The following is a 25,509-nucleotide window of genomic DNA, read 5'->3' as shown; positions in this document are numbered from 1 at the left end:
CACTGTTTCTGGTTTTGCTCATCACTACATATATCCATATATCACTATATACCCAAGCTGTACTATGGAAAATTACCAAATAGATAAAGGGCTTTTGGTTTATGGGTTAAATTGAGATTACATTGTGAAAACGATTTCATTAATGTATTTAATAACATCATTGAGATGTATTTCTGTATAATACTCAGTTGTAGTTGGTATTTGCTAATATGCATTTGCTTATAAGCTTGCTGGCATTTAGCATACTCTCTTTATTTCTGTTTGTTTAGTTGTTCGTTTGCACTTCCTTAATCATTTGAATGAATAGATTTTAATCTTTTTTATTTTGTGTTTTTTTTTCTAAGTGACAAAACACACACACTGGAGGGGGTTTATGAATGCGGGGATTATCTCACTTAATGGAAAACAGTGGGATATATCTGTGATAACAATCTTTCTGTTCCAGTCTTTGCTTCCCAATAAGGTTAGTAAACTAAAATCTACACTATGGCTTTAACCCATGAAATGCCACATTTTAAAATCGGTGGCACGGCAAAATAATACACTATGTGGCAATTTTAAATTTTATAATCTGACTGGGTTTGTGCTTTATCATTTTATTGATATCAATCAGAGCCTCTATATAGTTTTGGTGTCTTACCATACTATTAAAAGGCTTTTCAAACTCGTAAAAATGTGTTTTTACTTTCAGGTGCCAAATTCTTAGACATTAAAATTATAAATATACAGTATTTCCAGGTAGCTCCAAATTACGGGTAGCCCTTCTCCCATAGACTCCATTTTATCCAAATACAGGTTATGGGATCTGTTATCCGGAAACCTGTTATCCAGAAAATTTCCAAATTACAAAACAGTCTCCCATAGACATATGCAATTTATCCACATTTTTTAACATGATTTCCTTTTTTTCTTTAATAATAAAACAGTGCCTTGTATTTGATCCAAACTAAGATATAATTAATCCTTATTGGAAGCAAAACCTGCCCATTTGGTTTATTTAATGTTTACATAATTTTCGAAGGTATGAAGATCCAAATTATGTAAAAATACATTATACGGAAAACCTCAGCTCCCGAGCATTCTGGATAATAGGTCCCATAACTGTAATCCAAATTTTTAGAAACTATTACCTTTTTCTTTGTAAAAATAAAACGATACCTTGTGTTTGATTCAAACTAAGATATAATTAAACCTTATTGGAAGAAACACCAGCCCGTTTGGTTTATTTAACGTTTAAATCATTTTCTAAGGTATGAAGATCCAAATTATAGAAAAATACGTTATCCAGGTCCAGAGCATTCTGAATAATAGGTCCCGTACCTGTAATCCAAATTTTTAGAAACTATTACCTTTTTCTCTGTAAAAATAAAACAGTACTTTGTACTTGATTCAAATTGAGATATAATTAATCCTTATTGGAGGCAAAACCAGCCTTGCCTTGATGTTGCCCAGAGAAACCAATCAGCATATAGATTTCATTTTAAATAATAAATAAACCCCTTAAGGTATGATGATGCAAATTGCAGAATGATCCGTTATCCAGAAACCCCCAGCTCCTGAGCATTCTGGACCTATATTACATACAATGTGCTCAGCTTTATTTCATCCGTATTTTTGAATACTATTAATGAATACTGCCTAACGTTTGGTTCATCATATGTATTTGTATTCAAAATGTTATTTTGCCATCTTAGAACATGTGGCAAATAAGATGCCATAAAAACTTTTAAGCTGATTGTTAAAATGAATGTTTTAGATACTCTATGGGGTTTGGTAGTTTTGTGCATAAATACATATTTAGGGCAGATTAGAAAAGAGCTCACCACAGAAAAACTCACTTTCTGTTCTTTAATATGGGGATTTTAGAAGTGTATTTATCAATGGGTTAAAGTTTGAGTTCATCATTTGATTGAGACACTTCTAAAAATCCCACAGGAACAGTAACGTAACTAGAGGGGGACGGGCCCAGGTGCGTGACGCGCAGCCGGGCCCACCGCCCCCCTCCGTACACGTATTTTCGGCCCGTATTTCCGTGGCGCCGGGGGGCCCTGAGGGGGTGCGGGCACATTTCAGTGCACCAATCTTCTTGGGAACAGCTCGCTTCATTTCTCCTTTGTGTGCTTGATCAGAGACACTAACTTTTGTATTTTTCAAGGCTTTTTTTCCTTGTGATTAATGTATACATTTTTAACCAAGTCTACAACTTACAAATATTAATCTTGCTCTGCTAGAAATTAGGCAGCTATGAGGATGTTGGTGAAACAACTCATCATTCGCTGAACATGAATGTCCCAAGTGTCTTAGTACAATTTGTGCACATGCCAAGCTTCTGCCATTTCTATTTTTCAAGCTTGAGTTTTTTCAATGATTTATTTTACATCATGGAAAAATATCCTAAAGAAGGAAGACAAACACGTAACTATTTAGTTACTGAGACCTGGATAAAAGACTATACAGGCAGTTGTCTTTGAACAGATGAACCATTTTTATTCTCAAATAGAGTTTAAATTTTTCATTTTAACTTTAAAGGCAGAGGTTTTAGAAAATGCCTTTATATGAGCAAAGAACAATAAAGCAATTTCCCAGTGTCTTTATCGGCCGTGTGTATTAAGCATGCTTTTTATCTCTGGAACTTGCCATTTTTAATACCTTGTTTAATCTCCCTAGGACTTCTATTTTTAATGAGAAAAGTCTCTGGAGATGAAACAGATCAGTTTAGCAGGGATCAATAGTGCTTTTAGTAGCATTCACTGTGCATATGTGTGAAACATAGTTTTGCTTAGTAAAGAAAACATGGAGTTTGTGAGATGGAAATTAGATGTTTTTCAAAACAGAACCTTCAAAAAAACCTTTTCAGATCCATTTCCCTGTAACTAATATGTTTATAATAAATCTTAATGGTTACCATCACGGGCATTTTCATAAAGTCTAGGGAAGGCTAAGCCTCCTCAAACCTTAACCTGCCTGATAAAAAAAGAAAAAGTTTACTAATTGTGTATTCTGACTGCGCCTGCATTGCAAGCGGGCAACTATTATCCACAACAGGGCTGGCGATCACAGTCAAAACTGCAGCTTCCGATTTTGTTTTTCCCCTCAAGTTCTAAGTCCCGATTCAGCTGCAATGTGATTGGCTAAACTGGATGAAGAAATTTGAGCTTTCCTCTAGCCTAGCCTATCCCCTAATGGCATGACCGGGACTTACACTTTGAAAAGGCTGAAATTCCTGCTCTTTGACTTCCTTTCCAATCAATGTGTATGCGGCTATGAATATTTAGAAGTCCCCAGTACTATTCAGTTGTTGACAGGCTGAAATATTTAGAGAAAACTGTGATGAAAGAATTATCTTAATATATACATATGCTGATAACTAAATAATTAGGAAAATATGGTGGCAGTGCTGGAAATGAACCACAAAAAAATGACACAATACTCCAAAACACAGTATTCTATTTTAGAATAAACAGTATCCTATTTTAGAATATGTTTGGTTCCTATCTAGACTGATCCCACAAGTTAACATGAATTTTTTCCATCTATGTAATGCATTTGGAGTATATTGAGCAGTTCTGACATTGATGCATTAAGCAGTGCAACATGGATAAATGCTTCTGAGCTGTCAGCACTCAAGTGAAAAATGTCGTTGAAAAAGAAAAAATATAGTATAGGCAGCTATACATAGCTTTATACAGAAACACATAGACTGTTTATGTATTTTGAGTCAATGTTAAAAAAAAAAAGCCTTGGACTGGATTGTGTGCCACCATTGTCCTTTGCTTTGTTCAGTTTACAGTCAGCAGTAATGTTGATGGTTAGATGTATTTTAAACTAATTGTTCATTTAAATCAATTTTGTTCTTTAAAGTGTTTTTTTCTGTGTTGAAAAATATGTGCACACATAAAACTATAGAAATGGGAAACAAAGAGAGAAGATTGCAATTTATTTCCATTATAAGGTAGTACGGACAAACACAACAAAATAATTTACAGACAGGGCTTACGGGTAAAGAAATTGGAGCTGAAAATAAAAGTGAATGTTAAAGGCGAAGCAGATCATTATAGAGCTAGATACAGGTGGCATTTATATCCCCTATTGCCTGCCAGAAAGCTCCAAAATAATGTTATTCTATTGCAAACATTTTCTTGCCTTTAAGATACTGGAAGAGTGATAGAGACCCAGTAGGATAGCACAACAATTGAGATGGCAAATTCTGTGACTGCTAAGGGCACAGGTGACTGATGTCCAATTTTATTATGTTTGTGATTCACGTCATCATCTTTTTGAAGGGCCCTTAATATATTTTTCTGTAGTGTCCAGTAACTAGAACAGATATGATACAGTATGAGTAATATATAACGGATGGCACTGAAATAACTGGTCATGACTGAGCTTTCTTTTGGGATTATAAAGGGAATAGTTACAGTTTTAGGGTTGCATTTACCAATGAAACGTATATAAAAGCCCTGTATTATTTATTTTTCAACAACCTTATTTTACAGGAGTAGTCAGCAACATTATAAGCGGAAATATTCTGATACAAACATAAAATCAATAAGCAAATGAGCCTTGTAGCATGTCTAATGTAAATCAATCCCCTATATCCCCTATATAATGCCCATAATCCCCTCCTATATTCTAGCATTCCACACTGTTAAAGGTTTTTGTATAGTTTCTACTCTTATTAGCACTGGTTTATTGCATGTGCCAATTTAATGGGGCTCTACTTGACTACAATCCACAGCAAAGGCCCTGAAGACTTTGAAAAGCCCTGATTTCTACAAAAACCTTTGCAAGAACTGCATTGAGATTTTGCTGAGGCAAAAATATCATCTTGTCTTTCAGCCTTGAATATATTTTTCCTAAATAAAATAAATTATATACATTTGTCTAAAGCGTATACTATTGTATAGTGCAGTGATTTATTGCAGTGGTTTTTGTGCTTTTGTGATTTTTTTGTGCTTTTATGCAGAAAATAATGTTGGGAGAGTGAAAAGAATATTCCTTTATCTAAAAACAGTAATTTACAAAGTAGGAGCAACCAGACATGCTACCTTTATTATGATTTGGATCTTGGAAGGCAATCAGAAAGCTTTTTAAAGTTTGTGTTTGGAAGTCCATTTTCATTTTCTATGCAGGTAATTCAGATAAGCCACAGTAAAACAACCTGAAATGCAGCCCTGTGTTGTTTTCATACAAATGATATATGAATTCAAACTGTACAGAAAGCTCTGCTTATAAGGATGGTTTATAATCAAGTGATGAAGTATGGTTAGACAAAAGGGGGTACAGGTTAGTGTAAAAATGTGTGGATCCCCATTTGCCTTGTTCTAGAAATATCTAGAAAGAAAGACCTAAAAGGGTAAATTTAAGATAAGAAATATATTGGCAAACAATGTGAAAGAAAGAGTTACTTCGTTTAACAGAAAGCAGCAGTAAAAAAGAAACTATAACGCCATCGGCCAATGGAACATCTGTTTTTTTAAATACTTTATATTCTAAACTATAATGATTTCAAAGTATGTAAGATTGGTGAGATGAGATGACAGCAACAAATTCAATAAAGGTGTTTTGCTTACAAAAGAGTTAGCCTATTCTTAATCTGAAATGTCCTCTTGGATATCTATGATAAGCATTTCTAAGAAGCAAACTGGGTGTAATATGACATAAGATACAGGTTAAGACTATAATTCCATACATAAAACGTACTAGGGGCAAGTCCCAGAAAGATGGCTCTCTGCATTGTAGTTCCATATATAGGGCCAGGTTCAATTCAATTCAGTGAAAACATTTTCTCATGGTTTTTCATGTGAAAACTCATGGACGAGATTCAATTAGTGGAGAAATAACTTTTTTCAAATTCAGTTTCAGTTTTTTCCCCATAGACTTCAATTGAGTTTTCATGTGATAAACAGTGAGATAAGTTTTTCTGAATTGAATTGCATCTCAAATTGAATCTCGTTTATGAGTTTTCACTTGCTAAAACTTTTTGTCAATGAATTGAATCTGGCCTATAGTGTGATATTAAAACATTCATTTGCTTTGAATGTGGCTGCCTTCAGCAGTGGAGCTCAAACGTTTTCTGCTACCAAGGCTTCCTCTGAAGAATCATTTGAACAGCTTGGGGAGATAGAACCACCTTCAGCATTTAAGTCTTTTGACAATGGTTTCATGGTAGAACAGCAGTGCAAACTTTCAGCTCCAAATCACGTAGACACAGTTACATAGTTACATAGTTAGATCGGGTTTAAAAAAGACAAAGTCCATCAAGTTCAACCCCTCTAAATGAAAACCGAGCATCCATACACACAACCTCCATACCTTCACATAAAATATATATATATAACCATATCTATACTAACTATAGAGTTTAGTATCACAATAGCCTTTGATATTATGTATGTCCAAAAAAATCATCCAAGCCATTCTTAAAGGCATTAACTGAATCAGCCGTCACAACATCACCCGGCAGTGCATTCCACAACCTCACTGTCCTGACTGTGAAGAATCCCCTATGTTGCTTCAAATGAAAGTTCTTTTCTTCTAGTCTAAAGGGTGGCCTCTGGTGTGGTGATCCTCTTTATGGGTAAAAAGGTCCTCTGCTATTTGTCTATAATGTCCTCTAATGTATTTGTAAAGTGTAATCATGTCCCATGTATATTACAAAGTTGATATAAAGGTTACTTTTGCTGAGTATTAGCATTTTTAACCTTACAGAATTCTTCCTGTATCCCCTAAGAGGGTTTCAAATGTGAAAGTTATTGTAGTGCTTCACCTTTACTACTGTACTGCCACTCTCTCTACATCTGTGCTCATGTGACCACCAGCAATGATAAATCTGTCTTATCAGGGTTTTGCACCTGCCTGTACCACTTTGACCTCTGCTGTAAAACATCAACACTGTTCTCAGGCGACTAGGATCTGTCAGTATTCCAATAAATACCTATTTCTTGTAAACAACTGAGGCAAAATGATATATTGCCTGGCAAGGTAAAGCAAATAAATAAGCTTTTATAGTGATTTTAGAAAAGAATGTATAGTAATATCTATCTGTCTATCTGTCTTTCTGTCTATCTATCACCTATCCTGAGATATGTGCAATTTGGAATGTTAATATATCATCAGTTTTATGTTTTAATGCATTATACTGAGGTCAATAATGTATATTTTAAGCTAATACTTGTCTATGGATATCATATGACGTTGCATATGTACAAAATGTTCATAGTCGTTATTACTTTGCATAAAGGAATAAAAAAGGAGCTAAACAAATGTAGGGGAGCTCATTAGAGTTGTAGATAATGTCAAAAATTATCAAAAACCCAATGTCATCACCACCCAGCGACCAAACGAAACACTGTGTATTCAGGTCGATTGGAACATTCCATGGATTACCAGATGACAGCTTGGAATCAAATGGCCTACACACCCCATCTACAATGTAAGCATCTGTCAGGAATTCCCTGGTTTTCAAACCCTTTGTAAAGCTGCAGGAAATTGATTCTTAAAGGGCTATTTAAGACCACTTCCCCTGACTTCATGATGCTGGATCTTTGGCCACTCTGCTGAATCCAAATCTCGAGTTCCTGTGATCTTGTTCCTGCTCCTTAAGCCTTTGTTCCTGCTCCTGCGACCTTATACCTGATCCTAATCCTGCCTTGTCCTTTTTTCATTATCTGACCTCCTGGTTTTTACCTCAATGCCTTTGTTTTTTCTCTCTATAGTTTTTTCTTTAATAAATATTCTTAGAACTTTCAGTCCTTTCAGTGTATTATTCAGCACATAGGCTCCTTACAAACCAGCATTTATTCCTAACAGCAGCAGGCCTACCAACCCATACCAACCAATCATCAGGTAGCACCTACAGGTCACTTATTTGAAAGCAAACATCTGTTTGGTTGCTATTGGTTTTTCGGCCGTATGCAAGCTTTTATGTTATTAAACTTTCTAGTACATTTCCCTGTTGCCATGTAAATATCACTCTATGGGGCAAATTTACTAACCGGCAAGAATTCACCAGTGACGGCTTTGCAGCTATCGCTAAATAATTTGCTCAGACAACCCTAATTTACTAAAATGCAAAGTTTCATCCTGCGCGTCGGATGCTGGCGAATGTTCACTAGCGAGCAAATCCAAGAGAAGAAACACTAGCGTTCAAATCTGCCTAGCACAACTATGTTAAAGGACTTCGCTCAGGCTAATTTGCATAGGGCAGGAAATTTAAACTTGAATGGAGGTCTGTATGTTACATGTTGCAGCTAATACATTACATTTCCACTGATAATTACACATGTCCAGGCAACCTAAATAGGGAACCTAAATAAAGCAAAAACTATAAAGTAACTAAATACAGTTGTTTTAATGCCCTACACATGAGCCCACTTTTAAATAATGTTCCATATGTTAGAAAATGTATGGGGGAAACCCGGTTCCTGAAAAAAAAATGTATGCCTTTTGCAGCCTATCACCCTGAAAAACTGAAAAGTCGCCAGCTTTCTTTGGACTTTACGGTCAAATATTATGATGTAAGTAACTGAAGATTGAGGATGTTCTATGTACTCCAATGCACTTCGCCTGGTTTGAGCTGGTGAAGGCAAGTCTGGCGAAAGAGGTAACATTCAGTAAAATCCACATCTTAGTGACTTTGCGGAGTAACGTCCATTCGCCTGAGTGGAAAGTCACCTGCGAATCAACGCTAGCGTCTATCTCCTTCGCTAGCGAATTGTCGCCTGCGCCCGTAAATCGACAATTCGCCAGCGTTAGTCACTTCATCCTTTAATAAATTTACCACATTGTACTTTTTTCTATTTTTTTACTTTATTGCTACATTATAGTAAAAGTCATTAAGCAGTATAGAGGAAAGTAGACAACTGTTTCTAAGACTAATGAAAATTAAAAGTAGTGAGGAAAGCATGATCATTAAGCATGAAAGAGTGTTTTAAACATGTTCACACTCATGAATATAAAGAACACATTATTTTAGGATTTAGGATAATCCCAAGTATGAAGGAAATAGTATCCAGCTCCAGGTTGGCCCATGTTCCTACACCATTCTTGTTTTTAAATCTTACACAGACATAGTATAATGATAAAATGTTTGAAAACAAGACAGTGCCTCCATGAATACAACTTTGCTTTAAAGGGCTGAATTGCCAAAATTTAGATTTGTGTAGTTTCGGACTTTTTTTCAATCTCAGCTAAACTCAAATTTTAAAAAAGGCAAATCACACAAAAAGTCACAAAACATCACTATATAAAAAGCATGAATGCATAAAAACGTGGAGTGAATATGAATATGATGATGACAAACCTTGAAATTCTTATTTTTGTAAGAATTTTCATGCAAAAAACCTGAAAACCGCAAAATGACTAAAGATTTTACAATTTGATATGGACATCACCCATTGACTTCTACATGACCTTTTTTTATTTTATTTTAGTTTTTTGTGCTTGTTACACTTAATTTTTAAGGTTTAGAGTCATTAAACATGATTTGCAGCACTAAAAAGTTAGATTTGGGTAAATGAAAAAATATCTTAATAAAGTGACCTCTTGAAGTCACGTGAAGTATTTGTCACTGTAAGAGGTTGTTTATTACGGTTTGAGTTGTGCTTTCCAGGAAAATTCAAGTTTTCAAGGTTATTTTTTTCAGTTAAATTTACATTTTCAGGTTTAAAAAACTCAAATCTTTCGAGATTTATTATACTCTGACCCTGGAAATAGCTGGAATCTGAAAATACACCATCTAAAACCTATCGAGGTCATGTATCAGTCAATGGCAGAGGTCCCTTGAACCAATTGAAGATGTTAATAGCCTTTATGAGGTTCTAGCTTTTTTTTTGCAGGGTTTTGACCAAAACTCTAGCAATTTCAGTTTTTTCTCGTGGAAAACTCAATTCAATGGAGTTTTCAGGTTTCGCAACTTAAATAAGAAACTTAAATAAGAAAAGATTTTAGTTGTGAGTTCATTTGAGTTTATTCAAGGTACAAAAACTCTAACATTCGACCTTTGATAAATAACCACCTTAGTGTGAGCTATATGGTTCTAAATGGCACAATCTTCACATTGTGAATTTCTGGGTAGGACAATTTATAATACCCTGCACTGCATCAATTAAGTTGTCTTCTACAGCTGCTAATATCAGAATTCATGGAAAAATAACACCTCACAAAAGAGACACACTTCATTTGCTGCTTTTAAATGGCTGAAAACAGCCACGTGTTATGCAAACTGAGGCAAGGAAGAGCATATGGGACGACAAAAAAATGAGGTTGCTTGGTGTTAAAACAACATAAAAGATAGCCTGTCAGTGTAATGACATGTAGGTTATTATGTCATTGTACTGAGAGCTCTGAGTTAATTAAAAGAGAAAGAACATATGCTTCTCTAAATTTAAAGTCTTATGAGAACAATTAACATTTCCAAATACCGGAGACTTGTCTGCTGGAGTGTGTAGTGAGTTCCCCAGGTGTGTTGCAGGCCTAGGAAGGTTCTAGAGGTGGGAGTAAGATGGGTTTATGAGCGGTGAGGATGAAGCAAGGTCAGTAGTGGAGCATACACAACATTGTTTTTCCAAATGAAGTAATCAGTATAGAACAAGCTGAACATTAATTGTCAGATTGCAGGCAAGTAATACAACTGGATATATTCCTTATGGATAAAGACAGTTATTGTATTAACATGAAAAGAGAGGTGACACATTTAGAACATGGAGAAGTGTAAGCACACGTGGTGACACAGCATTTCTGATAAACTGAAGCAGAATCTTGCAGCACGACCGTCAGGTCAAGGATAGAATGGTCAAGGTTGGAAATGGATTACCATGTTAGCAGTTTCGTGTGTTACAAGGCAATACCCGCATTTACAAATGCTTGCTAAAGGGAAATTGTAAGCTCCTGAGATTTGATCCGGAATTTAGAGGAGGGTTCAATTTGAACCCAAACAATAAGCTTGTAACATTATTGACAGTCAACGGGAAAATTATAAATTACTTTTAAGATTAAGGGATACTTGTGGGTCTTATTAAAAAGGTGCCATTCCAACTTACATAGAGTTAGAGAGAAAGATATGAATTGTTTTTTCTAAGATGCTTAGAACTGAAAATCCTTTCTTAGCCAATGAGGCCCACCTTGCATATGGAAAGTAATGTGCTAACAACAAAGGCGGTGCAGCTTTCCTTATTGCTCAAACTGCACAGCGGCTGATGATAAGTGTATTTTAATAACAAATTGGATGAGAAGAGTTACATAACTCCTACAGTCTGCAGTATTGTTCATTGGGACTGGTGACTAAAAAGTATAAACGCCACCAGGAATGGCACTAACTTTTATTTTTAATTCCTTTTCTGAAAAGTCTGCTCTTTTCAAACTTATGATCTCACTTGTTTCAGGGTACCTGTATTACAGCAGCAATTGCATGACTGTGTGTGGGTATATTAAGCCCTGCTAAAGCCCATAGTTGGTTGTGATATTATATTGTATTCTTACACTGCTCATGTTCAGGTGTTTATAGAGTCTGTTGATCTACACATCCCTATACGTATGTGGCTAGATAAAATGCAATGGTACAACACACGCAAATAAAGCAGCCTATATAATGATGGGGAATTTGGACACATTATGAATGTGCTGTTTAATGAAGCACATATACACCTACCATAAACGTGCTGCACTATATAATGCTCAATATATACTCATAATTATTGCTCAGTGCTTTATGATACACGAAGAGCTGCATGATGAGGCAGAAAATCCATGCTTGAATATTGAATATTGAATGCAGTGTGATGTATAATGATGCAGAGTATACACTTAAAATGAGCATTCGGTTTAATGATGCAGAATATCTTTACACTTATAAGCACAAAATCTCAGCAATGAATTTCATTCCTCTCAGCCACTGAAGATAGAAGAAGATTTTTGATTCAAAGAAGATAGAAGAGATTGACTTTATGTTAATGACCAGGTTGTTGATGGTTATTAGTTGTTCCAGTGGCCAAGAGGCTTCTTTTTCTAGACACATTTTGCTATGGAAATTAGTTGTAAATGTAGACACCTCTCATTAGTCAAATGGGCTTATTAAAGGTACTGTTTACACTTTACAGTACTCAATTAAACGTGCATGTTATAATATAGACTGTAAATCTAGATGCAGATACATGTGTGACAGGTCTCATAAGAGTGAAAACTAAAGCTATCACAAGGCATCAAGAGCTGAACTTGCTATTTTCTATTTCCATTTCCAGGCCCTATTCACGTCCTCTTCTGTGCTAACATGGGTAGAAATAAAAATGTATTTTCTTTGGACCAACCATCCACCTTGTTATAAATACACTTAAAAAATAAAAACATGACAGCTAAAAGGGTATTTTCAGTTGGGTTTGTCCTTGACGTCAGGAAATACATTTTAACTGAATTAAATAACATTTTCCTTCACTAAAGCTGGTATAGTTCTCTAATGCCCAATACAATAAAGTCATGAAAGTCACTAGGCATCCGTCTCTGAGGGTAGATGCTGTTTTTTTCCAAGAGAGAAAAGCATCACAAATATATAGACATATCTGAAAGGCCTTAAAGAGCCAAATGATCAATCAACATCAATTTACAAACTTATAAACCAAGTTTTCCCCCCCTCCACCGTATGTGGCAAGGTACAGTACACTCCAAATGAACTGGGAATAGTCCCACATGAGGATACAGCAAAGGGACATTTGTGCTGCAGTGAACTTTATATATCCGGGTGTAATCTGACAGTGATTAATGTGATTGCCTTTCTAGACTCTGAAAGTACCATAAATCAAATATAGGGGTAAGAGAAAGTCCTAGTGAAGTTTCTCTCGCTCACTGTTTCTATATATATCTATATCTATATCTATATCTATATCTATATATATATATATATATATATATATATATATATACACAAACACACACAGTATAGATAGATAGATAGATAGATAGATAGATAGATAGATAGATAGAATTTTTTTCCCTATAGCCTTGTTGCCTCTAACACCTTTGTCTTTCAGTAAAGAGTTGCATATCTGCAGTTCCTAAAGCTCATATAATTATGTCTAATAATTCATTTCTCTAATCTTCACTACGTTTAGCATGTTTATCACAGTAAACAGAGAAAGACAAAATTACATAGCAATTACAAAGCAGAGAAAGTCCTGTGGTCTAGCAACTCAACAGAAGCACATTAAGGGGTAGCTTTATCAAAATGTGGGATTTTTAGAACCGTATTTATCAATTTGTGAGCTTTAACTTTCACTTGTTGATAAATAAGGTTGTAAAAATCCCATACTGTAGGTATGAATAGAACGTGGGTAAGTTTTAATTTATCACTCACATTTTGATAAATCTGCCCCTTATAAGCTTCCCATAATGACAGAATTTCTGAAAATGAGCCAGGTCATCTTAGAGGTAGCTTTCATTAAAGGGGTGGATAGGAACTAGCACCATAAAAGGCACTATGCCACAGAGGAAGACCGTCACCTTACAAGTTATGTTGCTAATTATAGTCATTTAATTGTTATTTGCAAAACAAATTGCTTTAAGTACCTGTCCGATCACCACCCTCAGTTGGTTATGTTCAGTCTTCATTTATTTGCATGCTTGCAAAGTATTTGTGTTATTTCTATTTTACATATTATAAACAAGGTTTGTCACTTGTATTTATTAAAAGGGCTAATGCAGAGCAAAATGTCCTGATGTAGCATGTTTAGTTATAGGTAGTACATATACTGGCATTTTTTGTGTTTTCTCTTTGAACTGGCTATAATCAAAAACTTTTATAATAAATATAATAAAAAGACCCATAAACTGTACAGTTACAGGAACTGACCAGCAAGTGGCACTGCTGTTAAAAATACATTATATTGCCAGTTAAAAACTTAAATAGCCCTGAAATGGAAAAGAATCATGTACATTTCTTAGAAAATCACCCTGAGCTATTTAAGGAATCGCTTGGTTGTCAAATCATTGGTAAAAAACTTGATTTTATTTAAATATTCAACATCTTAACAAACTGTATAACCCTGCGCCATGAGGTCTGATGCATTTCGTGTCACTGCACTTCATCAGAGACATCAGAGGAGGTCTCTGATGAAGTGCAGTGACACTAAACGCGTCAGACCTCATGGCGCAGGGTTATACAGTTTGTTCAGATGTTGAATATTTAAATAAAATCAAGTTTTTTACAAATGATTTGACGACCAAGCGATTCCTTGATGTGATCCGAAGAGTGCGCTGTCCAGGATTTTGGTGTGTGCAGTATTTCGTTTCCCTTAGCGACGGACTCAGGGCGGCTGCACCTGGGTCACAACGAAGTCCGGGTAAGACCATATATCTTTATATATCTGGGAAGCTGAATCCGGTGATTTTACGAGGGGTCTGGGGCTATGTGCACCCGGACTAGCAAACTTGGAGGGTGAGCCCAAAACCGTCATTAAGCATATTTAATAATTAAATAAACAATTAAAAAAATTAATAAATAACAAATAAAGTAAAAGTGTACGGCAGGACTCGTAGGAAGAGAAAAAATCTTTTGATCCTAATAAGCAACGCTGAAAATTCTTTTTTGTGACTGAGCTATTTAATATTCATTTGTTAGCGTTTACTTTAAGGGCATGGCACCCAAAGCTATGCATTGATACCATATTATTTGGATCTATTAAACTATTTATCTGTCTTTCTTTATTAAAACCAAACTCAGAGAATCCCATGTATTTAGTTTATACTAGCCTTACATGTATATTGGCAGGGGGACTGAAGCCAGAGGGTGGCAATAATATGAACTGGAGACTCTGTCTAAGACACATATTTCTTTTTCTATTAATCTAAACTCTGGAATTTAGCATTCATGCCACTGAGCGTAAACAGAGAAAACAGTAAGCCTTCATTTCCTCTTTTCCTACCTTGGACTCCTCTTCAAGCCACTAAAAATGAATGCTTACACCAAGAAAAGATTATAAATTATGCTGGATTTAATTTACTCTTTCTTGTTACTTTCTGTATTGTATTCCCAGTAGGGGTAAAGAAAACCTATGTACACATAAATCTGCCCGAGGGGACAATAATAAAACTTTAGCTATTTTCCATTAGCTTGTATTCTTATCAGACTTCAAAGAAGCTCATTGAAGCTAAGAAGAGCTGACTTTGTTTTTCAGGCTGTGTATCCTTGCACATTGATTTGGAAGAGTAGAGAAAAAAGACTGGGGAAAAAGCAAGACTGTTATTCTGTGATTGATGGTTATTTTTATAGGCCTGATAGAGAGATATTGTTACAGCACAACTGCCAGCACTATCAGTATTGTCTCTGATATACAGATGTGCTGCAGAATCAATAATTCACGCATGGCAGCTGTGGTTCCGCCAGGTGCTATGTGTGTTCCATATCCACCTCTTAAACTTGCAATCTGGCACTAACAAAGTAATTTATGATTGATCAATGAGCACACAGTATTGTTTAAGCTGAATCTGAGTGATGGCATGTTACTGCAGTGCATTATTGACAGCTTTACCAAAGTGCTGAAAACTTTGATATACTACACTGCAACATTCCCAACAGTAGCTGCTTAAAGTACAGGAAATATATAGTATTCCTCACTTTAAACACCTCTATTATGAGGTGAAAAAAATAGAGCCAATGCCTTTTTTTAGTAGATGATAGAAGAAACTAGAAGCTTGTATAAATGCAACAGCTAAAGATGCACCTCACTTTGCCACACAACTAAGTCAACAGCGAATATGCGTATTTTCACCATCAAAACGTCATCAGTGCGAATGTTTCTAGTGAGTTTTCTCTAACGTTACTTTCTTCCTAGTGAAACTTACGCTTACGCCAATTTAAATATGGGGGGTACATACATGTCATATAGTATATATGTCTGTATTAGTGATTGTTGGTGAAATTGCTAGAAGTTACAACTTATTAAAAATGTCCAAAATAAAGACAAAAGAGATCCTCTATTGTCCTAGGCATGAGCCCACCCTAAATCAAATGTGGCATGAGCTTCAAATGGTTAAAAAAACATGTAAATAACATACATTTAACAGTTACAACTTGTTAACATAATCCCACATTAAAATATGAAAAAACACCAGCGTTTGTCTTTTTCGTGACTTTTTTTGCATACAGGATATGATGTCACTTAATAATGTTGAGGATGTAGTTTCATCTTATCAATTCACCAGGTAGAACATGGTGAAAAAGACTGGCGAAAAGGGCAACTTCTCTAGCAAAACTTCTCTAGCACTTAGCTTTTACACCAGCAAATTGTCCTCTTCACCTTTTAGTAAATTGGCACTGTCCCTGATAATTGTCATTTTGGTGAATTTTTACCAAAATAAGCCCACTTCGCTCTTTAGTAAATCTGCCCCAATGTGGGTTTTAGCAGAGACTGTTCTCAGTATTGTCTATGGCAAGGTATTTTCTGGCATTTTGTAGCCATGACAAGTAGCTGCTACTTGCAGCTTCGTGTGTCATTGCCCTCAAACATAATGCCACAAATACATTGGTAATCAATAGATAATAATAATGTACACATTTCTCAAAGCACATCACATCAAAAGCAGTCATTAAATAGCTCAATATAATGATAACTCATCAAGGTTTTGTGTCTGTTAGTACCTTTAGCTTTATTCCTACCAGGCCTAAACTGGCAATCCATGGGTTCTGGCAAATACCAGAGGGGCTGCTGTAAGATGCCATAGACAGTTACTGTTTATTGTGCTGGTGGGGACTGTTTGGGCCTCTGTGTACTTGAAATGCCAGGGCCTATTTTGAATCCCAGTCCAGATCTGATTCCCACTATAGAAGGTAAATGTACCCAATGCTGTTCCTTTAAGAGAATAAAATATATTGGACAATGATGAAAAATAGCAAAGGAGCAGACCTATGTAAATTAATATTTATTATCTTAAAGGGATCCTGTCATCGGAAAACATGTTTTTTTCAAAACGCATCAGTTAATAGTGCTGCTCCAGCAGAATTCTGCACTGAAATCCTTTTCTCAAAAGAGCAAACAGATTTTTTTATATTCAATTTTGAAATCTGACATGGGGTTACACATTTTGTCAATTTCCCAGCTGCCCCTGGTCATTTGACTTGTGCCTGTACGTTAGGAGAGAAATGCTTTCTGGCAGGCTGCTGATTTTCCTTCTCAATGTAACTGAATGTGTCTCAGTGAGACATGGGTTTTTACTATTGAGTGTTGTTCTTAGATCTACCAGGCAGCTGTTATCTTGTGTTAGGGAGCTGTTATCTGGTTACCTTCCCATTGTTCTTTTGTTTGGCTGCTGGGGGGGAAGGGAGGGGGGTGATATCACTCCAACTTGCAGTACAGCAGTAAAGAGTGATTGAAATTTCATGACTTGAGGCAGCTGGGAAATTGGCAATATGTCTAGCCCCATGTCAGATTTCAAAATTGAATATAAAAAAATATGTTTGCTCTTTTGAGAAATGGATTTCAGTGCAGAATTCTGCTGGAGCAGCACTATTAACTGATTCATTTTGAATTTTTTTTTTCCCTATGACAGTATCCCTTTAAGTCACACATAGAAATAAAGACATAGAGATATCAGTGATACTACTACATATTTGGAATTCATAAGCCATAGTAACCAAGGCTTTAGTTAATTAATTTTTACTCTTTCATTTACACAGTCCTACTTTATTACTGCTGTTTTCACATAAAGGCTTGAGACAGTTACTCACTTTCTCTGGCTGAATGACAATATGTCTATAACTATAGAAACAGACTGCCTTCCTCCCAGGCTTCAGTTTGCTTTCTATTGTTTTGAAGGACGATTAGCACAAATCAATGGATGCACATCAATATATTCAACAGTTTATCACATGGTGTATAAAATCAAATATTCTTTTTCTCATAGTAAACAGCGTTAGATAGCTGAAGGCAAATAATTTATATCCTTGGGGTCCTATAGGAATCCATTCCCACCTTATATTTAATAACAGCCTGTGGTATCGTAAAATATAAACATTCATAAAGGGCCACTTTAGTGAGATGAAGCCAGTCAGCATATAGTTATGGCTTAGCACAGAAAGTAAATCAGGAAAGTAAAACTCTTTATTGGATTCTGTGGCAAACTTTGCTTTGTTACTATATTCCTATCAAACACTTGTGTACCGATATTCTCCAGGCAAGAGGCTATTGTGAGCTATAACACTTTGGGTCATCAGCCAGCACAAGCTGAAGTTCATGGTGTCTCAGCCTAGCGAGGTCTTGGGGTCAAACAAAGTAAGGGCACAAAATATTTTTTTAAAAATGCATTATGTGCCAACAATAAAATAAATGAAATATAACAAAAAACAATACATACATAGATTTAATTTGAGCACTGAAATAGCAACTACAACAGACATTTCTTCAGCTAGAGTCCAGAAGCTGCTTGGATCTACATTTCAGGAAGCTCGTCATGTATATACAGTATCTGAAGGTGAAGGTTTTGATGTCATTAGATTTTAAAGACCTTGGCTTCAATGAAAACTGGGACACTCATTCATGCCTGTGCCCCAACATTGCCATCCACACCAGGAGTTCTCTCAAAGTAATTCAAGGGGTCTCTAACACAGCTCAGCTTAGTATAGAATGAGAATGTTGTTGTTTTCCCCATATGCATTCATTTGCATTTATCAATTTCGAGACTCATTTGCCAGTTTACTTCCCCAATTAATTTTAATCATTCTGTCAAGATGAAACATCCTGCATGGAACCTATGGCTTTATATTATTTAGTATGATCAGTAGACACAGCAACCGTGGTTGTAATAATACCACACTCAAGGTCATTTATGCAGAGATAAAAGCAGTGTTTGAAGAGCAGACCCTCCAGGTACTCCACTAACACTGGTCAAACTAAAAAAAACATTCTATGTATTACTCTACAACATATCCTTCAGACAGATTTCAAAAGAGAAATACTATGTTCATTTTCCATATTCCTTAATTTAATCCATAACCTACTGCATGGAAATTTATTATGTCTTTAAGCATAAACCAAGTAAAGCTCATCTGCAGCCACAAGTTTTAGGTTTTGCCTCCTTGTAGAAAGCAATTATGCTTCATATTAGCAATGACCTAGTTCCACAGAGGTAATCTCTTGGTCTGGACCAGGATTCTTTACGTCATTTAACTGGTCAGATATTGGGTCTTTTAGAAAGGAACGTTTTTATTAATTGGTTCTCACTTGAATAAACTCAAAAGTAGAAGCATTTCAAAACCTCAACTTTTTTCCTGTTTCCATCAGCCAATTTACCTGACTCTTCTATCAAGGCTTGATACCTGCGTCAATCCATCAGAATGACATTCGAATCTATGGCGCTAATGTATTCTGGGAAAAAGGATTTAGATAATTATTGTCCTTGGTGTAACAATATGTTATAGTGGAAAATAAATCCAAAATAAATTACCAGTGTGCTTTTTATGGATAAATTACAGCTGGGTGGACATTATGTTTTTTTCCATATGTAACAGTAGCTGGGACTCATTCTCTACTTTGTTCTAAACAAAAAAAAAAAGGCTCCGGCTAGAGTATTGGAGTCCTGATTTAGCTGTGATGATTGTATTTAATGAAGATATATGCCAAAGGGAGAACAAGGTTACTAACTCATTTCATATGGGTCACCAAGCAGATGTCTCATGATGTAGAGCTCTTACTAGGATGGGATTTTTAATAGAGTTTCAACCTGGTCATGGATTGCTATCTAGGTCATAAGGTGCTTTTTAATAACACACAATATCAATGTCTGCAACCACATTTTAGACTGTACAACACTGATAAGCAAGTCATGGTATTTGCCCAAAGAAGTTGAACAGGAGAAAAACCCTATTAATCAATACCATATTGAAGCCTTCATTATTGTTCTCTAAATGATAAACTTTCACATTATGCAGTGTACTAAATTGACTCATGTAGTGAGGAAAATGTGCACTTACTTGATGTAGTATGGCACTTTATTTGGTGAGATTGCCCTTTCCCAAGGACCCTGGACAGATGCTGAAAAAATAAGTGCAAATCACAGATCAATTTTAGAGCAAACAGGACAGATAAGACCAGCTTTTAGAATTACAATTTTACACTTGGCTAGTCTTTTAAATCTACTGTTCATAAAGACAGAGGGAATAATCAACAGCTTTTAAGTATCATCATTAGTTTATTGTAAGTTAAGGTTATTTCACCTGTTTATTCTCTGCTGAAATAAACACTCAAATAACCCCAAAGAAAGGCTTAATAAAAGGTTTGTGGATGTTGCTCATTTTGCAGTTTATTACATTATTGCTCTTAAAAATCTAATTTCCTTCAGTATAGAAGCATGTTATGATTCGGGGTGAGACCACTCACCAGCCCCTTTACATAATTACAAAGCTGCAATCATGATTAATAACTCCCCAACCAGTTGCATTTCCAGAAATCCAGTCTCCTTGTGAGTCCTTTCCTAAGACACACAAAAATAAGTTATCCCCTCCTTCAAACTTGAATCCCTTATCTTGGGATAACTCTGTTTGTCAGTCTTGAGAAAGGTCTCCCAAGGAGTTCAAAATGTTGGCCAATACATTTTGAATTTTTTAACCAAATTATGAAGTCCGAGAGTGAATCTCGATAGTATTGACTCGATATCTGATTCAACTGATAGCACATAACATTTGTTCATTTGTTCTATATACCAGAGTGCACCACTTATTGGACTATGCATTTATATGTTTCCATAAATCACATACTCACCACTCTGAATTTATACCTTGGTGCTTTATCACTAAAATGCAACTGAGGGCATGGTGTAAGATATAGTGAATAAAGTACCCCCTCTTGTAAAATATAAGGATATTATAAGTTACCGAGGAGTTTCATGACCATATAAAAACACGAGGCCGAAGGCCGAGTGTTTTTATACAGGTCATGGAACTCCGAGGTAACTTCTAATATCCTCATATTTTGCAACTGGGGGTACTTTATTTATTATAATACACAAGTTTCGGTGAGTCATGTGACAGAAATGACATCAGAACTCACCGTTTATAACTGATGACATCAGAACTCACTGTTTATAAGGATATAATTTACAAGATATTCATGGCTTTTGTGTATTATATAGTGGATAATGTACCCCCTACTGTAATTGATAAGATATTATAAGTCACCAATGAGTTGTGTCCATATAAAAGCATAAGGCCGAAATTTTTTTTTCGAAATGCCATACTTTAGTCTATTTAGCTGTTGTCTGTCCTTGCTGATTTTTATGTCTTTCACTGCAGCCCTTTTAGGGGGGCTAGGTACCTGTTTCTTTAGCCTTCTTCAGGTTATTTTGAAGTAGCCTGCTTTGTGTGACGTCATGGGGGGGAGGCAAGGGAAGGAGGGGGTGCCATACTTGAGATAGGGGACAGGAGGGGGAGCAAGACTTGAGATAGTGGACAGGAGGTGGAGTGAGACTTGAGATAGTGGACGGGAGGTGGAGTGAGACTTGAGAGAGTGAATAGGAGAGGGAGCGAGACTTGAGATAGTAGATGGAAGGGGGGAGCTAGAGCGGAGAGGAATCATGTGAGGAAGGGTGCGACACGGGGAGGCAGCTGCAGGAGGAGGTAGACTTGGGATACTGCATGGGAGGGGGAACGAGAGTGGAGAGAGGAATTGTGTGAGGAAGGGAGGAACACCAGGGGAGGCAGCTGCAGGAGGAGTGAGACGTGAGAAGAAGTAAAGAGAAGCTGATACATGGGAGTGAGTGAAACAGGTGGAGTTCGTTGTGGGAAGTAAGGAAGCGCGGAGCCTGAAAGTTAACTGTGAGAAACAAGGGTAGGGGAGAGAGCAGCCGCTGCAAATGTTATAAACTGCGCGATCTGGCGCAGAAACACACCGTTTATAAAGTGAGTAAAGTACTTCTTGTAAAATATAAGGATATTATAAGTTACCGAGGCGTTCCATGACCATATAAAAACACAAGGTAACTTCTAACATTTTCGCATGTTGCAACAGGGGGTACGTTATTTATTATAATACACAAGTTTCATGTGACAAAAATGACATCACTAAGCTTCGATTATAAACAATGGCCTTACTAAGCACCATTTAAAAGGATAGAATTTACAGGATATTCATGGCTCGTGTATTATATAGCATATACGCCCAGCAAAGATACCATTGTTGAATATTGACCATACATATAGGTGCGGATCTATACTAATTTGGTTTTGCAAAAATATTGTCAGTGTTGATATAACCATGCTACAACAGTAACCATCACATACTATAGTCAGGTTTATCATCAGCTGAAATCAAAGTCAGTTGTTCGTTATGAAGAGAATGGATCTTACACTAAGCTATGTCCTCTCACTGTCAATTGAAGGGAAATAAATGGAAGAAAATATTGTTAAGAGAGTTTATTTAAAAAGTCAAATGCATTTCCATAAGAACATCCAGTTAGGAACCAGTCTTTAAACACAAGTCAAGCAAATACCTTTACTACTGAATTGATGGTAGTAGTATGACCTTTACTCTAATCTTGACAATGTTCTTTACTGCAATAATGTAAAATTTGTATAAAACACTTAAAGCCTGTGCAAAGTTGAATTTAATTGAAATCCATTTAGTTGATGATTGCATACGAATGGTCTTCTTTTCTACGGGTAACTTTATATCAGGAAGAAATATAAAGAAATATCACAGTGTGGTTTATAATCTCTTACAAAAGGAGGGCATTCGCATTGAATAGAGTACATGGGTACAAGGGAAATGTGTTTTCTGAAGAACAATTCTTTGTCCTAAGAAACAGGAAATATTCAATCCTTTACATTTATAAAAAAAATCCATTGGGATATATAAATTATTCTATGCTCTTGTCCCTACTACAATTGGCCCATGCTGCCTATCTATCTACTACCACCCTGTCTCTCTCTTACCTCTAGACTCTAAATTCTTGATATGCCTTATCTTTTCTTGTATTACTACCTTTCTCTGCACCAATAGTCTGCTAGATCAATAAGGTTCATTAACCACTGACATTCAGACCCAAAATATAGCTGCCTCCTATGTATCTCACTCTGAAGAGTTCCCAGTTATCAAGATGGCAGCTCCCATGGGTGTGTAGTGAAGTCATTGTGCCATGTAGTGAAGCAGTGGAGTGAAAATTAAAAGCAAAAGGACAACAGAGACCAGAGATACTGTACCTACATGCATCTGTAATATTAAAAAATGATCTACAATACATAAAATATGGAAATATGTGTACATGTATTGTGCCTTGAAATGATTCCTTTGATTGTTCAACTTCTGGTGCAACTGAATTTATTTGGACCTTAACAGTTCTGGACTGATCTGAGGAGCTGAATTAGGACATACAGTATGAGGTGCAATCAGTTGATTATGATACACGTCTGTATGATTGCAAAGCTACTCATACAGACGTGTATCAGCTTGCAAGCTTATCCATCGATTAGAGAAATTTGGCATGAGATCTATGGTATGCGATCAAATTGTTCAACTATTTGATTATCCTGCCCTGGTATAATGGATTTGATATCCCAAAATACAGCCCAAGAGGCCAGCTTTAGTAATAGTTTTCTCCTTAACTATTTTGTTGTGCTAAAATACAAGCTTGCTAGCAAGCACAGTTTCACTTCATTATGAAATAAGATACAGAATAAAAATTGGAGTTTCATGAAGCTTTATTTTTTTAATTTCACTGAATACATGCATCAGTGCTTCCTGCTTGCATTCTATTTTGTTTTAAGATTTAGAGAAGCTCCCGAGACTCTGTGCTTGGATGAAGTCACGTATACCAACTATGTTGTTTGGATTTAACTGAGACATTGATTTATTGCATTCGCCCTTGCAATGTAGTATATTAGAAATGAAAGAGAAATGTGTCATCTGTTGCACTGTCACTGTACTGAAGATGTGATAATAAACTTTACTTGTTTCTTGCCAACTGGGTGATTGACTGTTTCTTCAGCATGTGAATAAGCCAAGAGGCTAGCCCATATGCCAAGCAAACCTGACACTTCTAAAGAGATTTATTGAGCTGAACAGTAACTGTTTTTGTAACAGTTAAGCCTTCACAAATGGGCATTTATAATGGACTTGGTACCATTGATACCCTAACTAAAATATTTGAAGGAAGATACTTTTAAATTCACTTTCACAAATACTTTTTTAATCTTCAGCATGAATAAATACTGCGTTTTGCACAAATACAATGGGGTATATTTATCAAAAAGTAAAGTTAGAGAATGCCACAGTCATCTAGAGTGAAATTCCACCACTCTCTATTTCTATGAAAATTTCTATGGAATTTTGAAAGGTGTATTTATCAAAGGATGAACTTTCACTTTCACCCATTGATAAATAATGCAATCTGCATTTATGCAAGACAGATGCAAATACATCCAATACGAACAAAAATCAGCATCCTTACAGGTAAATCATTGGTAAATGCCCCTACTTAGTGCACTAGAATTGAATTTGATGCAAAAAAGCTGCATTCTGGGTATAAAACATTGTTATTTGATTCACTTTTCTACTACACTTTTCATATTTTGCTTGTGTCCTACTCCTAATATGTTTAGAGGGGCAGGTGGAGTCATTCCAGATCCAAGAAATTTTACCTTACATCACTATGAGAAAGGCTGAGGAGTCAGCTGAAATGTTAGTTGCGCCTTAGCGGGTGTTGATAATAAAAATTTTTTTTAGTTTTTCCTTATAAGTCCTGTGAGTGTGACTTCTTACTATGACTAATACTAGCAACTGTGTGGTTGACACCCAGGCAGAATACACCAAATAATTGTGTGCCGGTAATCCGTCTACTACAATTATATATATATTGTAAATATAAAGTATAGGGCATTATCTTTTTTCAGTGTGTGCAGCATCCCTACGGACTTTATACAGTATATATATATATATATATATATATATATATATATATATATATATATATATATATATATATATATATATATATAAATAAAAATACACAGACACAACAGTAAATCTAACTTTTTATATGCTATAGAATTTGAATATCTTTGAATGTGTGTGGAGGGGGGAAGGTTTTAAATCAAATCTGGCAAAGACCTGGATCTTACCCTAAGTGGACAACTTCAGTTTACAGTAGCAACCCTGTTTCTATAATGTTCAAGCATGGATAGTTGGACATTTACAGGTAATACAGTTACCTTTTCTTAGGTTATATTAATATTCCTTTTGCTCCATATATTACTGTTTTACTTTGTTCTGTCTCACACTGATTCTCTTAAAGGGAAAATATAACCTTCTTCTTGATGAGATTTTTTTTTCTTTTGCCACACAAACATACCTTATTCCATAGATTCTATGGAAACCAAGTAATATATCTCTATTAACAGGGATGAGTTTTCCAGCCCCTTCAAGGAGAAGGTAAGGGCTATTTAATTGGGGGTGCCAAAAGTTAGGCACCCTCAAGTGATTATATATACTTACCTCACACCCCAGGCCAGTGCTCCCAAAGAGGTAGAAAAAACTG

At 35.8% G+C, this 25,509-nt stretch overlaps 1 protein-coding gene across 7 annotated transcripts in view; it reads right to left on the bottom strand.

The window, feature by feature from the left end:
- The window catches only part of dmd.1.L (dystrophin, gene 1 L homeolog), a 1,148,817-nt gene that overhangs the window by 162,736 nt on the left and 960,572 nt on the right, over positions 1–25,509 (bottom strand). For all 7 annotated transcript variants that reach the window (XM_018244936.2, XM_018244933.2, XM_041580924.1 and 4 more), the window contains one exon: positions 19,955–20,015. In XM_018244936.2, coding sequence (XP_018100425.1) covers positions 19,955–20,015 — 61 coding nt within the window. The remainder of the gene's footprint in view (positions 1–19,954; positions 20,016–25,509) is intronic.

This window comes from Xenopus laevis, chromosome 2L (genome assembly GCF_017654675.1).
Source record: "Xenopus laevis strain J_2021 chromosome 2L, Xenopus_laevis_v10.1, whole genome shotgun sequence".
In the NCBI taxonomy this organism is placed as follows: domain Eukaryota; kingdom Metazoa; phylum Chordata; class Amphibia; order Anura; family Pipidae; genus Xenopus; species Xenopus laevis.
The sequence above is the reverse complement of the archived record's forward strand: the minus strand, read 5'-3'. Positions and strand labels throughout refer to the sequence as shown.